This window comes from Bidens hawaiensis, unplaced genomic scaffold (genome assembly GCF_021521415.1).
Source record: "Bidens hawaiensis isolate Kalapana, Puna unplaced genomic scaffold, B.hawaiensis_p1.1 tig00014722_1, whole genome shotgun sequence".
Classification (NCBI taxonomy): domain Eukaryota; kingdom Viridiplantae; phylum Streptophyta; class Magnoliopsida; order Asterales; family Asteraceae; genus Bidens; species Bidens hawaiensis.
In genome coordinates, this window is record NW_027492292.1 from 232,886 (window position 1) to 247,797 (window position 14,912).

The 14,912-nt window shown below is 35.1% G+C and overlaps 1 protein-coding gene and 2 pseudogenes across 2 annotated transcripts; 2 read left to right on the plus strand and 1 right to left on the minus strand.

Moving 5' to 3' along the window:
- Positions 1-1,525: 1,525 nt before the first annotated feature.
- On the plus strand, positions 1,526-2,716 carry LOC143547500 (reticulon-like protein B8; annotated as a pseudogene). The gene is made up of 5 exons (XR_013137780.1): positions 1,526-1,722; positions 1,818-1,989; positions 2,065-2,197; positions 2,284-2,353; positions 2,438-2,716. The product of XR_013137780.1 is annotated as a reticulon-like protein B8 (transcript).
- Positions 2,717-2,727: 11 nt separating this feature from the next.
- LOC143547501 (endoglucanase 5-like) lies at positions 2,728-5,477 on the minus strand. Its single transcript, XM_077038909.1, has 7 exons — positions 5,214-5,477; positions 4,915-5,127; positions 4,453-4,653; positions 4,258-4,344; positions 3,855-4,143; positions 3,254-3,781; positions 2,728-3,167 (listed from the first exon to the last, which is right to left on the minus strand). The coding sequence occupies exons 1-7, from the start codon at positions 5,409-5,411 to the stop codon at positions 2,875-2,877; spliced, it is 1,809 nt and encodes a 602-aa protein (XP_076895024.1). The 5' UTR covers positions 5,412-5,477; the 3' UTR covers positions 2,728-2,874.
- Positions 5,478-12,019: 6,542 nt separating this feature from the next.
- Positions 12,020-13,123, plus strand: LOC143547489 (cytochrome P450 76T24 pseudogene; annotated as a pseudogene).
- The last annotated feature ends 1,789 nt before the right edge of the window (positions 13,124-14,912 follow it).

Sequence of the window (14,912 nt, forward strand, 5' to 3'; positions counted from 1 at the left end):
GCCGTAAAAACAGTTTTGACCGCAAAACTCAATTTTTTTCCTGAAAACTCAACATTTTCGTTCCAAACATCTTGGTAACTTCGTATCGGACCTTTAAGAACCTTTTTCTAGTAAAAGCTTCAATTATTAAGGTCGTCGGAAACCCTAGAACCATCGTCGGAATCGGTTGATGGTACTCAAGTGTGGTAGTTGGTTAGCGGTGAGTCAATTGATGGTGGTTGCGGTGCTCAGGTGGTGTTTTCCGGCAACAAATTTGAATTTTCCGGCTAAAAACGTTTTTCCGACGACCTAAAACTAACGGCGTTAGGATTATGTTAGTCGTGGACCATTAGGAACAAACGCTTTAAAAGTTGAGACCATCAGTAGCCAATTAATTAGTTGGGATCAGCAGTGACCAAAAGACAATAATTAGGATCTTTAAAAACCAATATACCTTCATCCAAACAAGTAACTTAAAAAAATATCTACATTCCCTGTGACAGTCAAAGTGATTGGTGTTATTACATTAAAAAAAGAACGTCGTCGTTTAACTTTCAGCTCCATCTACCCCCGACCCGACCCGCAATCCATCATTCAAATCGTACCATATCTTCTTCCTCTTTGTTGGTTGTCTCACTCTCACTCACACACACACTCTCTCTCTCTCTCTCATCGACGATTAAGCAGAATTTGGTATCTCTCTCTCACTCACACACAGACACACACACACACACACACACACACTTGAAGTTAGTTTAGTAATTAGTAGAACTGCTATAAAATTAGGTTTTAATTCGCCAGTTTTACTCTTTAACACGTAATTTGTTTTCAAATCCAAGTAGTAGTTGATTGATTATACAGATGCGGATGCTGTCACTGAAATCGACTGAAATTAAATACTAGAAAGAATTTATATTGATTTCAGTTTGACTTAATCTGGTTACTTTTGCTACTACTTTAATAAAGTCGTATTATAATGATTATTCCTCTGAAACTAATTTTTTTGACCTAAAGTCAACTTATTAAAAAATCTCAAGGTAGTTGTCTCCCTTTCTTATTGTATTATGCCTCAATTTTGTAAAACATAATCAAATGCATGTCGTTGTCAATTTAGGAATACTAGCATATTGTTATTTTATGATTTGAAAATCATAGTTTAAAGTGTTGCAAGTAATTTAGTTATAATCAAGAACTAGTTAACAAAATCCGCGCATTGCTGGGTGACATGGATTTAGTCGGTTAACTTCGTTACAGTAAACACCCTAAAAATAAATTAGTAAGCGCACAACAATGTAACATCATTTTTTAAAAGCCCAACACTTGTATATATGATACAAAAAATAAACGCCCAGAAAAATATCGGCGCTTGTATAGCTTATGATAAAAAAATTAACATATTTAAAATAGAGAAAAGTTTTGCTGACGTGGCAGTGGCACACTTTAAGGCTGCCATGTGGACTGATGAGGTATCTGTGCTGGCACCGCATTGGTGTTTAATATTAAAGTATAACGCTAACAAGGTGTTGTTTTCTTAATTCCTACACAGTAACCATGCCTGAGGGTATAACACCTGAGAATCTCATCAACAAGACAACAACATTATGGATTCGCTCTCTGATAATCACCAGAAGCATAATTCTGGTTCGTTCTTTGAGGAGGAGAAATCACACTCTGTCAGTGCTCAATTCAACAAGCTCTTTGGGAGGCAGAAGCCAATTCATCATATTTTAGGGGGTGGCAAACGTAAGATTCATCTTGTCTTCGTTATATTCGTCTTTTCAATGATAATAATATGTTTGCCGCTTTGTTTCTAAAACGAATTTCTTTTTGTTTTCAAGCTGCTGATGTACTCTTATGGAGGAACAAAAAGATATCAGCAAGTGTCCTATTTGGCGCCACTGCTGTTTGGGTGCTTTTTGAATGGCTTGATTACAACTTTATTCCTCTGGTCTGTTTTGGTCTGATTATATGCATCATTGGCCAGTTTATTTGGTCACGCCTTTTGAACAGGTAAAAGTAGAAATCATTTGTTATATAAATTTGAAATTTAAATGTTACATTTCACTTATGATCTCTACTTAACAGGGCCCCACCAAGTGTTCGTCTTTCAGAAGAACTCTTCGTGAACATTGGCACTGCAGTTGGTGCTGAAGTTAATCGTGCTTTAAGTTTCCTTCAGAATGTTGGTTACAGAGGAGATATTAAGCAACTTGCAATTGTATGTCACATTATAAATGAGAATTTTGAGCAGGTTATATATATGAAGTATCACAATCTTTTAATTTCTTTTCTAATTTTGATTAGGTTATTGGGAGCTTGCTAACTGCTGCAATAATCGGAACCTGGTGTAACTTCTTTACAGTAATTTATATAGGTAACGTTTTGTAAATTTCATTTTTTTATTTCAGATCAAAATGCACAATATCTTTTGGCTACAATATGTTTATTTTTTGATTAGGTTTTGTGGCTGCACACACATTGCCTGTTGTGTACCAGAAGTATGATGATCAAATTGATAACACCATTTACAATTTGTTGGGAAAGCTTCAAAACAACTACAGCAAGCTGGATGCTAGTGTTCTAAGCAGAATTCCCAAAGCAACCAGGAAGAAGTTTGAATAGGTTTATCAGAACATGTTGCAAAAATGTTATGTAAGTTTAACTTGTCATTTTAGACTGCGTATTGTGTATTTATTAGTAGCTTTTTAATAAAAAAAATGTTATTGATTGATGCTAATTTGGATATATATATCAACTGGAATATGAACTGTTTTTCATTTTCTCAAATTAAATACATTTTTCAAAACCAAATCTAAAAAACAAGACTTCCTTGGTAAGTTACAGTTATCAAACACAAAGGAAGTAAAGTTGGAGTTGACCATGAATTTGACATGGTCAGTGGTAGGATTGAACCGAGACCTTAGCTTGTGGGCCGCCTTGAACATACACAAAACTGCACTCAGAACCTGGTTTGATCACCTTAATCCATTCAGGAAGCTCATATATGTTCTTGTTTCGAGTTGGAGATAATCCCCATAATGCCCCTGATAAGTTTTCAATTTCTAACTTTAAATCTGCGATTGGTTTTGTTGACCGGTTCTTGATTGTCACCTTGTGTCTATAATATGCGATTCTCCCAACTGTCCATGAATTTGTTATCATGTGAAAGAATTCCACTGGCGCCCCTGCTGAAAAAAACCACCACTCAAGTAAGATTAGCTAAATCAGTTTTGAAATAAATCGGTAAACTTCATTGGTGTTAGTTGATACTCACATGAAACAGGTTGTGCGGTAGGTTTTGGTGCATAGTTGGGATTCATGCTATGCATCTTAGAAAAGAGCCCGATAAGAGGGGCGGTTCCGGACAGTGTAGGTTCTGTTTGTTCATAATTTGATCGGTCATCGTCAAAACTGTCGTTTTTGTCGGGACCACCAACAAGCCCACCATGGATAATGTTAGGGTTAGCCTGTGGGCGACGGTACCATGCATCAAACCCTTGAACAGAACCCACTACTGAATGGAGTACTGATATGGATGCGATGGATGCACCCCTGTGATGCACATGAATCGGGTAGTTTTGACTGTAGCCGACCATGTAACTCATTGATTTTGGGTTCTTTCCTAAGATATAATCAGCCTGTGATTTAGCAAACATGAGGATTTCTCGAGGTTGAATAACAGCATCCGGGCATTTTAGGACCGATTTAGCCGCCGAGAGGTAGTCTGAGTAGACGGCTAGTAAGAATGCAGCGGAGGCTGAGTATGGCATGTTGTTCCATTCATGCAAGTAGAGTAAGCCACCTGTATAAAATATGAAACTAAGTAAGATTTTGACTATTGAGGTCATATATAGTCTTTTAAAAAGTCAACAGACCAGGAGTCATAGGCGCGTTGTAGCCGTCATTCTTTTGTTGGCAAGCACACGCGTAGTAATCAGCTTTAGCTTGATATTGTTGAAGTGTGGCTTTGTATGCGCCACCTTCTCCGTCCATCAACACCTTAGATAGAAGAATCTGGACGCCCACGTATTTGTTATCCCACGAGAATTCCTTTACTGCCCAACCGGTCCCGCCCATCGAGGCTGCATTATCCACCACATATTTCAAGTATGACTCGTCCTTGGTTGCTCGGTATAACCATGCCGCCGCCCACAACAATTCATCCTTCAAACCAAAACAAACCCGTTAGTTAGATGTGGGAGCTCTGGCCCGTTTATACATTTGACCCGCTACTCAACCCGCCTGTCTTGTACCTCTAGATGAATGTGATCAACTTACCGAATAACCTGATGATGTATAAAACTCCTTAGCAGAGGGGATTGAGTCGGTGAACAGTCCTCTAAATCGATCTGCAAACCAGAAAAGCTACATTTTGTGAACAAAAAGGACAAAAGTTACATCAAAAGTTTGAAAAAAACAATCATAACAGAGTTATTTAAGAACCAGGAGGTGATTTAAGTATTTGCTCCAAACCTGTTTTGCATGAACTAATAGCAAATCTGAGTAAGAAGAGTTAAAAGGCCTAAATGCAATAGCTGATGCAGCCATAGCAGCAGCAGTTTCACCAGCAAGGTCTGAACCCGGGTGCTCAGTATCCAGTTTATAAGCGGTTCGTGGTGTAGTCATGTCTTCGGCCCGTTCCCAACAGTAGTGATCCGAGTCACCGTCACCTACCTGCACCAAAATTAGTCGTGGACCGTTAGGAACAAATACTTTAAATGTTGGGACCATCGGTAGCCAATTCATTGGTTGGGAACAGTAGTGACCAAAAGGCAATAGTTGGGATAATTAAAAACCAATATACCTAAACATTTAGATTACCAAACTTCTATAGTTCTATTTAGTTATAACAATAATAATCATTATTATTATTATTTAGTTATAAGAATAATAATCATTATTATTATTAATTTATTATTTATTATCATGGAATACCTGTCCCCACAGAACATTGGGCTGTGGATGGGCTTTGATGAAGTAATCAGTACCCCATTTAATAGCATTCAAAACATGGCCCATTTGGTCAAGATCCATCAAGCTTCTACCATACTCAATGGTTCCCCATGACAGCATTGTGACACTATAAGCCATTGGCAGACCAAATTTGACATGGTCACCAGCATCATAGTACCCTCCAACCAAATTCACCTACATTCAACCACTTCATTAATAACACAACCCAAATAGCACAAACTCGCAAAGTACAACCCGACCAAGCATAACAAACTACTTACATTTTGTTGGTAACCATCGTGGAGGCCGGAATCGCCACGCCATTTCACACGTTGGTTCCAGGGTAACTTACCCGACCTTTGTGCCTTGAAAAACAATAAGCTCTTGTCAACCGCTTGCATGTAATCGAACCCTAACGATACATCAATGACGGTTATAACTAATATTAATGTTGCGAAAACGTGTCTCGAGTTCGCCATTGTGTATGATTGAGGTGGATGATTGGATGAAGATAATGATTTTGATGATGAAGAAGAAATGATGTGTGATATATATATAGAGAGACAAGTTATACATACATATATGTACACAAAGATATAAAATCCATGTTAGAGGTGCTCACGTTGTGTTAAGTAGTTCATCCTTATGATTGCCAAATAGAGAATCTAGGTTTGACTAGAGCTTAAATATTATTATACATATTTGACTAAAGTTTAGATATAATGTTATTTTATGTTTTTGTTAGAGAGAGATTTTGATTAAACTTCTGATGGTTGGTATGACTTTTAGTATATCTTTTGGAACACGATTGTTACGTGCAATAGGGAATGATTTTTAAACTTGGCAACTCATCATTTATTGTAACAATTTCTTTTAATGTTATATAACTAAATCTGTGAATCATAATTAAAGATAAGATGCTGGCCAAAGGTATGTTTCTTGTATATAAGAATGTAATATATTAATTTTCTTCGGTTTTCTTAGAATATGAATTTATAAATAGGAGGGAAAATTATGATTTCCCTCCTTGTGTTTTATGGACGGGAACACTTTACAGGTCCCAATCCGATTTTGCGTGTTGTGCGCCACTATTGTTTATGAAATCAGACCAAATTCCTCCTTCAAATCAAATCCTCAAATCGGACCTTTCGCCCTGGACAAACCCTAACTTCCCAAACAGACAAAACGAGTAATTTCTATACTCATATATAGATTGGGTCTAAGTCGGTCGACTTCCCTACCTCCCCATCCCAGAAGACCCTGCTCCGTATATTGAGCTTGGGTTCATCAATCTCCAATCACCTACACCTTTTCAATTTCTATACCCATAAATAGGGCTGTAAACGAACCGCAAACGATGTTATGCTTATGTTTGCTAGTTTAGCATTAAACTTGTTTACTAACGATTCATGAACGCTAACCAAATGGAAAATCTTGTTTGTGTTCGTCCGTTAAGGAATTGAACTTGTTTGTGATCATTTGCACTTGTTCATATAAAAATTGAGGTAGACGAATGAGGTGGCGTAGGTTGTCGGTTGGTAAAACTTGAGCGTTATCGGTCCCGGGCGTTGAAAATGTGAGTCTACGCGAATTCGGTCGGTTTCCGTCATGCTCGTTATGGTACCAGAACTTAAACAAAAAAAATAATATAAATTGACGTTCAGTTGATTTCTATTACGTTCGTTACGGTAACTGAACTAAAAAACAAACAAAATCTGCGAACCAATTCAGTGCCACCAAGGGTTCCAATAGGACACTTGCGGCACAAAACTTCCTATTTATTATATAGTAATAATAATGATTGTTGACGATCAATGCTAATCTTGTGAGAAATCTCAGTTAATTAAGAGAGTTAGTGAATATGAATGAGCTAAATTGATAGTGCTCAACGGTATGAGCATTCTCAATCCATCCACCATATTATATGAGTGAGGTTTTATAATATATGAGGTGGTGTAGGTGTCGTGAGTGAAGGAGAGAGAAGTGATGAATTTTCATGTATATTTGAAAAGTTTATGTAGCATTCTGTAATTTTTTTTAATATTTTCTAAAAGTGATTTTAAGTAGAGAAGAGTGAAAAATACAATGATAACCATATAAAAGACAAAATAGCAAAACTCGTCATTTATGTTTTTGTGATTTTTCAATGGATGTCCTTTAGCAAAAGAAATACAAGAAAACTTCCTTAATGATTACAAACCTTATCACATGTTGTCCTTTAGTCCTAACCCAGCTAAGTATTCTTATTAAAGTCAGTCATGTGCAAAGCATCCTTTATAATTTTTGGTGGTAGTATTTTAAGATACTCTACTACCATTTGCGTTCAATAGCACTTAGAACAGTCGTATAAAACTCTATTAATTCGCATTTTAGTTTATAAGATGACATGCAGATCGAAATGACTATGAAAAAAGTATAATGGAAATGAAATTCATAATTTTATTATTTTTATTTCTTTCACAAACAATCCTCAACTCCATGAGTGGTGATATAGTGAGATGCAAAAACAACTCAGGAACCATTCAACCTAATACCCCTTACAAAGCAAACCTCGACTCCGTATTCAAGAAGATACCCACCAGTGATTCTAACACTGGATCCACTGGCACGGGGCCACAGAACATGGCCACCGCAGTAAAGCTTTGTCTAGGGTATATACGACCCGTAGATTGCACGTATTGTGTGACCACCACAATATCACTACTTCAACAAAAGTGCCCTAACCAAAAGGCTGCCAAGGGTTGGAAGACCATATTTATGTAAGGGCGTCAAATGTGACCCATAGGTTGAATTAGTTGTAATAAAATATATTTAATGGGTCAGAATATGTCAAGTTAAAAAAAGAAAATGATTGAAACGGGTTGACATTTCTAGAGTTTTTTTTTTAATGGAACGAGAAAAACGGAGAAACTTTTTAGTTTTTTTTTTTATTTTTTTAGTTTTTGATTTATATTGAGTTATAATTTTTTAATTATTTTTTTTTAATTTTTTAATGAGGGGTTTTTGAAATGGGTCAAAATGGGTTGAGATTTCAAAAACCCTCACTAAAATATTAAAAAAATAATTAAAAAATCATAACTCGAAATATAAATAAAAAACTAAAAAAGTAAAAAAACTAAAAAGTTTCTTCCGTTTTTCTCGTTCAATTAAAAAAAATTCTCAAGAAATGTCAACCCGTTTTGACCCGTTTCAATCATTTTCTTTTTTTAGCTTGACCCATTATATACTTTTTTATCACAACCCATTCAACCCATGGGTCACATTTGCCACCCCTAATGGTACGATACGGACCCCCTGCCTCGTACGAACATTCTTTCATCGAGCACGAAGCTAGTAAGAAAGTTAAGGATGTTGTCGGTCTAAAGGGCGCCATCGATCAATTGCTAACTATATTATATAATGCAATTGACGACCCGAAAAACAAAATTCCGGGATATGCTTATGGGAATGCAACTTATGGATCACCAAAGCAAACTCTGCACATGGTTCTGCAATTTGCTGCTGATACAATATCAGTGCCGGATAAGACGAACTGTTCACTAAGTTTATTTTTTGAGAGTGATAAATGTTGTAGCGGAGCAGTCGATGCATCACTCTTCACTTCCCATTGTTATATGAGGTATTCACATGCTGATTTCCGAATGAAAATTTAACATCCATCTATCCGGTCATCTCAACCGACCTTCGCAAGGCTGGTATATGTCATATACATGTCAATTCTACTAGCATTTGGTATGAAACATGTATGCATGATGATGTGAACATACAAATGAATTACAAAATGTATGAATTGAAACCAGGGTTTCTTTTCTCTTCTATATAAATTTAAATCCACATATCCACATGATAGTATTCTTTTTTTAGTTTTTGTTAAGTGTCCATGTTGAAATATATATATGCGTGTCTCTATATATAAATTTGTGTCTTCATTGTCGTGGGATAGTTCGAAAAACGTAAATATGTTTAACCAAATTTACCGGTTCAAACACGTGTCAAGTCGCTTACGAGACCAAAAAAATAAATAATAGTAAAATATAAAAATAATAAATAATAGTAAAATATAAATAATAGGACTCCCATCAGTAGATGCTTTCGACCATTTTACTATTTGAGTTTTGAAGCTATCTTTGAGTCTTGTTAATAATTGCCACATATAATTAATCTCAATGCATGTGAGAGAAAAATAATAATATTTTTTGATATGAGTCATGATCATGAGCGTTAGAAACTTATTTAATTGATAAATATAAAAATAAATAAGTTAGTAAAACGTGATGTACCTTTAACACGGGAAAAGTGGAGATGGCTTGAGAAGACAGAAAGGCTATTGTGACGAATGGTTCATGGGTTCACGGGTCAGAAGAAACCGGTTGCAGGAACATGGCTTGTTAAACAATGCATGGAGCTGTTTATTTTTATTAAGCATCTACAACAAACTAGCAAGCTGTCACATCACATTCCAACCTTTTCTCAAAAACCTAACTTTTTCCCACAATAACAAACCTCCATAAACCCCGTTAAATAATATTAAACGTGTGTGTCTATATATATATATATAATATGTATATATGTGTGTGTATGTATGTGAGGGAGGGTGTCACATCATCAGTCTGTTGCAAGTTTATAGCAACAAATTGCCTAAGGCAAACTTGGCTCCACAACGATGAGGTTTGTGATGTTGTTGTCTGCTACATTGCCACCTCATCCGGACCTCAGGAAGTGATGCTATTGCATGTGGATGTTGTACATGTTTAATTTTTTACTTTAACCTATGCACTATGAGCATGTTTGGGATTGAATTTAAAAAATGATTATTGATTTATTGGTGTTTTCAAAAAGCCAATAAGTTAAAATATGTTTGGCAATCACAATAATTTTTTTTATTTTAGCTTTTTAAAAGGGTTAAAAAGTAGTTTTCAAAAACCCTAAATCCTGACTTTTTAAAAAAGCTAATAAGCCAATAATTATTTTTTCAAACTCAATCCCAAACATGCTCCATGCACAAAGTTTAAGACAATAAGTTATGCTAAGGTGGGTCCTTTTCTTTATTTATTATGGTTGGTTTCGTTAATTATGATCTACATGCAGTTGGCTATATATTCTCCAAGTGTTAATCCGAAAACACGTACCATTTTCCTTGCAAAAACATGGATAATGCAACCTTCTTTCTTGTGCTACTTTTCCTTATAACTTTCATCTATGTTGTCACCATCTCCGGCCACCGTAACCCCCGGCTTCCACCAGGGCCTCACCCCTATCCGATCATCGGAAACCTCTTAAAACTTGGCAGCAAGCCCCATCACTCTATAGCCGCACTCTCTAAACGTTACGGTCGATCCTCTAATGTCACTTAAGCTCGGAAGTATAACAACAATAGTCATTTCATCACCCGACATGGCTAAAGAATTCTTTAACAAACATGACCAATCATTCTCTAGCCGATCGATCCCGGATATAGCCCGTTTGAAGGATCACTAAGCACACTCTATCGTTTTCCTCCCGGTCGGAGATCAATGGAGAAAATTACGAAAGATTACTCAGGAATCCTTGTTCTCTAGGCAACGACTAGATGGCAGCGAACAAGTACGCATGCGAAAGGTACGCATGAGTCGGATCTTGGTTTGGAGTCCACGATTTTATGACGCGGACTCAAACCTCATTCTCATAAGTAGCATCAAATATTCAATTATCAAGTAAATAATCCCTAAATAATATGATAAAAGATGATAGAAGAAATGTGAACATAACAAACCTTACTTTAAGATTTAAAGCCATTGAAAACCTATAGAATTTGCAGCTCATAAACTATGCATTATGAGATCCATTTATTTGGAATTTTTTCCTGGATTAGGTGATTTAAAGAAAAAAAGTGGTTTTAGGTGGTTGACTAGAATTTTTTAGGTAATCTGCTATTTAAGATAGCGGATTACCTGCACATGCCAACTTACTTCCACTTAGCTGTCCACGTCATCCAATTGTTCAACAGGTGTCGTCCATGTGGTCCATATGGAATCCGCTGTCTCAAATAGCGGATTACGCAGAGTTTTCATATGGTAATTTGAGAGAGCGATTTCCATATAGACGACACTTGTTGAACAATTGGATGATGTGAACAGTCATGTGAAAAGTAAGCTAATGTATGCTGTTAATTCGTTATCTACGATAACAAGTTACCTAAAACCACTTAAATACTAGTCAACCACCTACAATCACTTTTTTTTCCCTTTAAATCAACTGATCCAACAAAAAATTTCATTTATTTGTTTATTTATTAATTAATGTTTTTATTTTATTTATTCTACAAGTTTTTCTATTTTGTATTTTTTTATTCCACTTAATTAAATTTGATTATGTATTGATTTAATTTTCGAGTACTAAATATTATATTGTTGCAATATTTTATTTTTATATTTTACTATTATTTATTTAATATTAGTATCATTATTATTTATTTATCTGTTTATTATCATGACTACTATTACCTATTTATTTATTGTAGTTGACGGTCTCTTTAAAAGCAACCTCTCCATCTTTAGTAACAGAGATATGGTTTTGAAATTTTTTACTCGGTATGGTGGTTGTTGTACACTTTACTATAATTTCGAAAATCAATGGGTCACATAACTCGTTCGCTTTAAGGTGGGCCCTCCCTAAGAGTCGGATAGCATATATTTAAGTCTTAATACCCTTTTGTTGGTCATAGACACGGCTGGTTTAAATATTATGATAGTTACTGATAATTTTTATTTCTCATTAGCTGATTAGCTAGTTAGTTAGATTAATTATAGTCCTTTTATTGTTTTCTTAAAAAATTCCGATTTTCTGTTATTCAATACAAAATATTATTGATCACTAATTTATTTTTTTCAACTCTTTTGAATTCTTTTAGTTATGACATTTGATTATCCCTTATATATTGATACAAATGCAAATATCTAGTGCCCTTTTGACATTTGATTATACATACTTGCAGGTAGAGCAACTTATTGACCATGTTAGTCAATGTTCTATGAATGAAAAACCTATAAATATAGGTGAAGTTGTATTTATCACAATTCTAAACATTTTATCAAACATGTTATTCTCTATGGATTTCTCACAATATGATTCAGAGTCATCACAAGAAATCAGAGAGGTAATTTTGGGTTTGATGGAAGGTGGCGGGAAGCCTAATATAGCCGACTTTTTTCCGATACTCAGATCCCTCGACCCACAAGGGATAGCAGCAGAAGCAAATCATTATTTTGACAAGTTATATGCTATTTTCGATAGCATCATTGGTAAAGGATTGCAAAGAAGAGAGACTTTGTCATTGTACGACAATGACATATCAACAAAAAATGATGTTTTGGACTTGCTGCTTGATATCAACTTCAAAGATGTGACCGAAATGAGTATAATTGACATGAAACATTTGTTCACGGTAAGTAGATACTTAACAAGCTAGTGTGGTAACAGGTTTTGCCAGATAAAATGGTAATTTCATAGAATGTGTTATTTTAGTTGTGAAAATCCCGAAATTAGTTATTCGTAATTCGTCTGAATATTATAGCTACTATAGCCATTTGCTACATTCATGTAGAATTTGTTTGTTGGTGGAACTGATACGGTATCAATCACATTGGAGTGGGCGATGACTGAACTCATTCGTAACCCAAATAAAATGGTGACAGCTCGGTTGGAGCTTATGAAACACATGCATAATAATGACGAAACTTTAAACGAATGTGATATCTTTCAACTACCTTACTTACAAAGTTGTTATAAAAGAAACTCTTCGGCTACATCCTCCCACCCCTTTTCTTATACCTCACCAAGCCATACACGACGTAGAAGTTAAAGGCTTCTTAGTCCCTAAAAATGCACAAATCCTCTGTAATATTTGGACAATTGGGCGAGACCCAAAAGTTTGTCCAACCCAAAGGTGTTCATGCCGGAGAGATTTCTGGAAGCTAAAATTGACTATAGAGGTCAAGATTTCAAATATATACCATTTGGTACCGGGAGGAGGATCTGTCCGGGATTGACTCTTGCTCATAGAGAGTTGCACACAATATTGGCTTCTTTGGTTTACAACTTTGATTGGAAGCTCGAAGAAAATATGAGAGCACAAGACTTGGATATGGAAGAAAAGTTTGGGCTCTCACTGCCAAAAAATGTGCCACTCATGGCCATTCCGGTTAAACTATGACCGTCTTTAAATCATCGTACTTGTGTCATCTATTTTGTAATTTTGGAGCAAGTATGTTTTATGTGTATTTGAAAAACTTATGTATATATGTTATCTTATATATTGTTTCAGAAATAAAATGCTATTAACATTACTGGATTGTGTTTGTTAAAGACATTCTCATGATCTAGTAGTAATTAGTAGATTCCACAAGCTGTATTCTTAGGAATAAAGTAAATGTGACTAAGAAAAAAAACCCAACGTCAATCCCTCACACAATTGCTCAGCGCTGGCTCAATGTCCTCGGAGGCCTAAAACTAACCAAAAAGTTGATTTTCTTTTATTTTCTTTATGCGTATAGCGCTAGAGAGTATAAAAAAATTATAAAATATGAATAATATGCAGTGATAATGGATATGAAGCAATCCTTCTTGCTTGTGGTCCATCAATAAATTACTAATTCTAAAAGAACTTTACTATCAAAATCTCATAATACACAACTCCTATTTAAGATGGAGTCCCTATAAAAATGGAGGCCTAAAGCCTTTGCCTCATTTAGCTTACCCACGAGACGGCCCTGCGACTGCTTATTACCGAATATCACAGTTCAACACGATTACATCCTACTAACATAATAATTCTAACACCTGTGTATGGAGGAACCTAACTATTAATCTGTCAAATAGGATTGACGATGATAGCTATCGAGAACGGAATATTAGAGAGCATAAACTGAGAAGAGTTGAATCACCAATTTGTTGTCAAGAATATTAGGAGAGATTCACAAATTCTCGGCTAGCTATTATGTCATAAACTCATTCTAATACCATGATTTTGCTAATTGTTATGCCTATTGTCATAACTTTAATCAACGTATATAAAATGCGTTTACATTATTTAGTACGTAAAGCTTAAGAAACATATTTTTTCCATGTTGACCAGGGCATGTGAATTCTCAAGAACGGCCCTTATATATTGTTATCATCTGAGAACAAATTTGTGTTGATGTTATTAAGGATGTGTACAAATTATGGGTTAAAGAAGCTATGCCACTTTATAATATCTTAAATGAATTCCAAAAAGAGCTCGGCATATAATTGCCGTGCAAATATATGAACGAGAAGACAAACATGCTGAATATATCCATTTCTATTTAAGTTAAATTATATATTAACTCACATATGAATATATATACACGTGATTCAAATTAAGTTAAACTTATTTGATGTTGGTGTGCGACCATGAAAGATGTCATCGAAGAGCTTCTTCAGGTAAACCCAACCCGTTTAATCCTATACCAACACTACCCAATTCTAATAGAAATACATGACCAACATTGGAAAGATCGGATTATTATTGAAAACCATTACTTTATGATATCAGGGTCGGGTTCAAATACATAGTCTTCTCGAACTATAAAGTTTTAGAAAGAGTATCAAACAAACTGCAATTGAACTCAAACTAGCGGCATTGGAACCGTCTCATCGAACTCTACGATATTAGATCTTAGGTTTTCACTTTTCGAATATTTTAGCTTGCAGATTTCAAAATTTTCGTTCAGATTATTATGTCCTTATTTATCATTATGTTTTTTGTTGATTAAAAATTCAATGCATCTTTTTTTATCGATATTATATTATATTATATTATATTATATTTTGTTTAGCATTATGTTATATTTTTTAAGATATTGTATTATATTTTCCTATCTATTATGTCTTTGTACCCTTCCTAAATTTAGTAGACTGTTTAGGATAACTTAACCTTATGATATCATACTCGATAAACTAACTATGAAGTTCGTTCACAA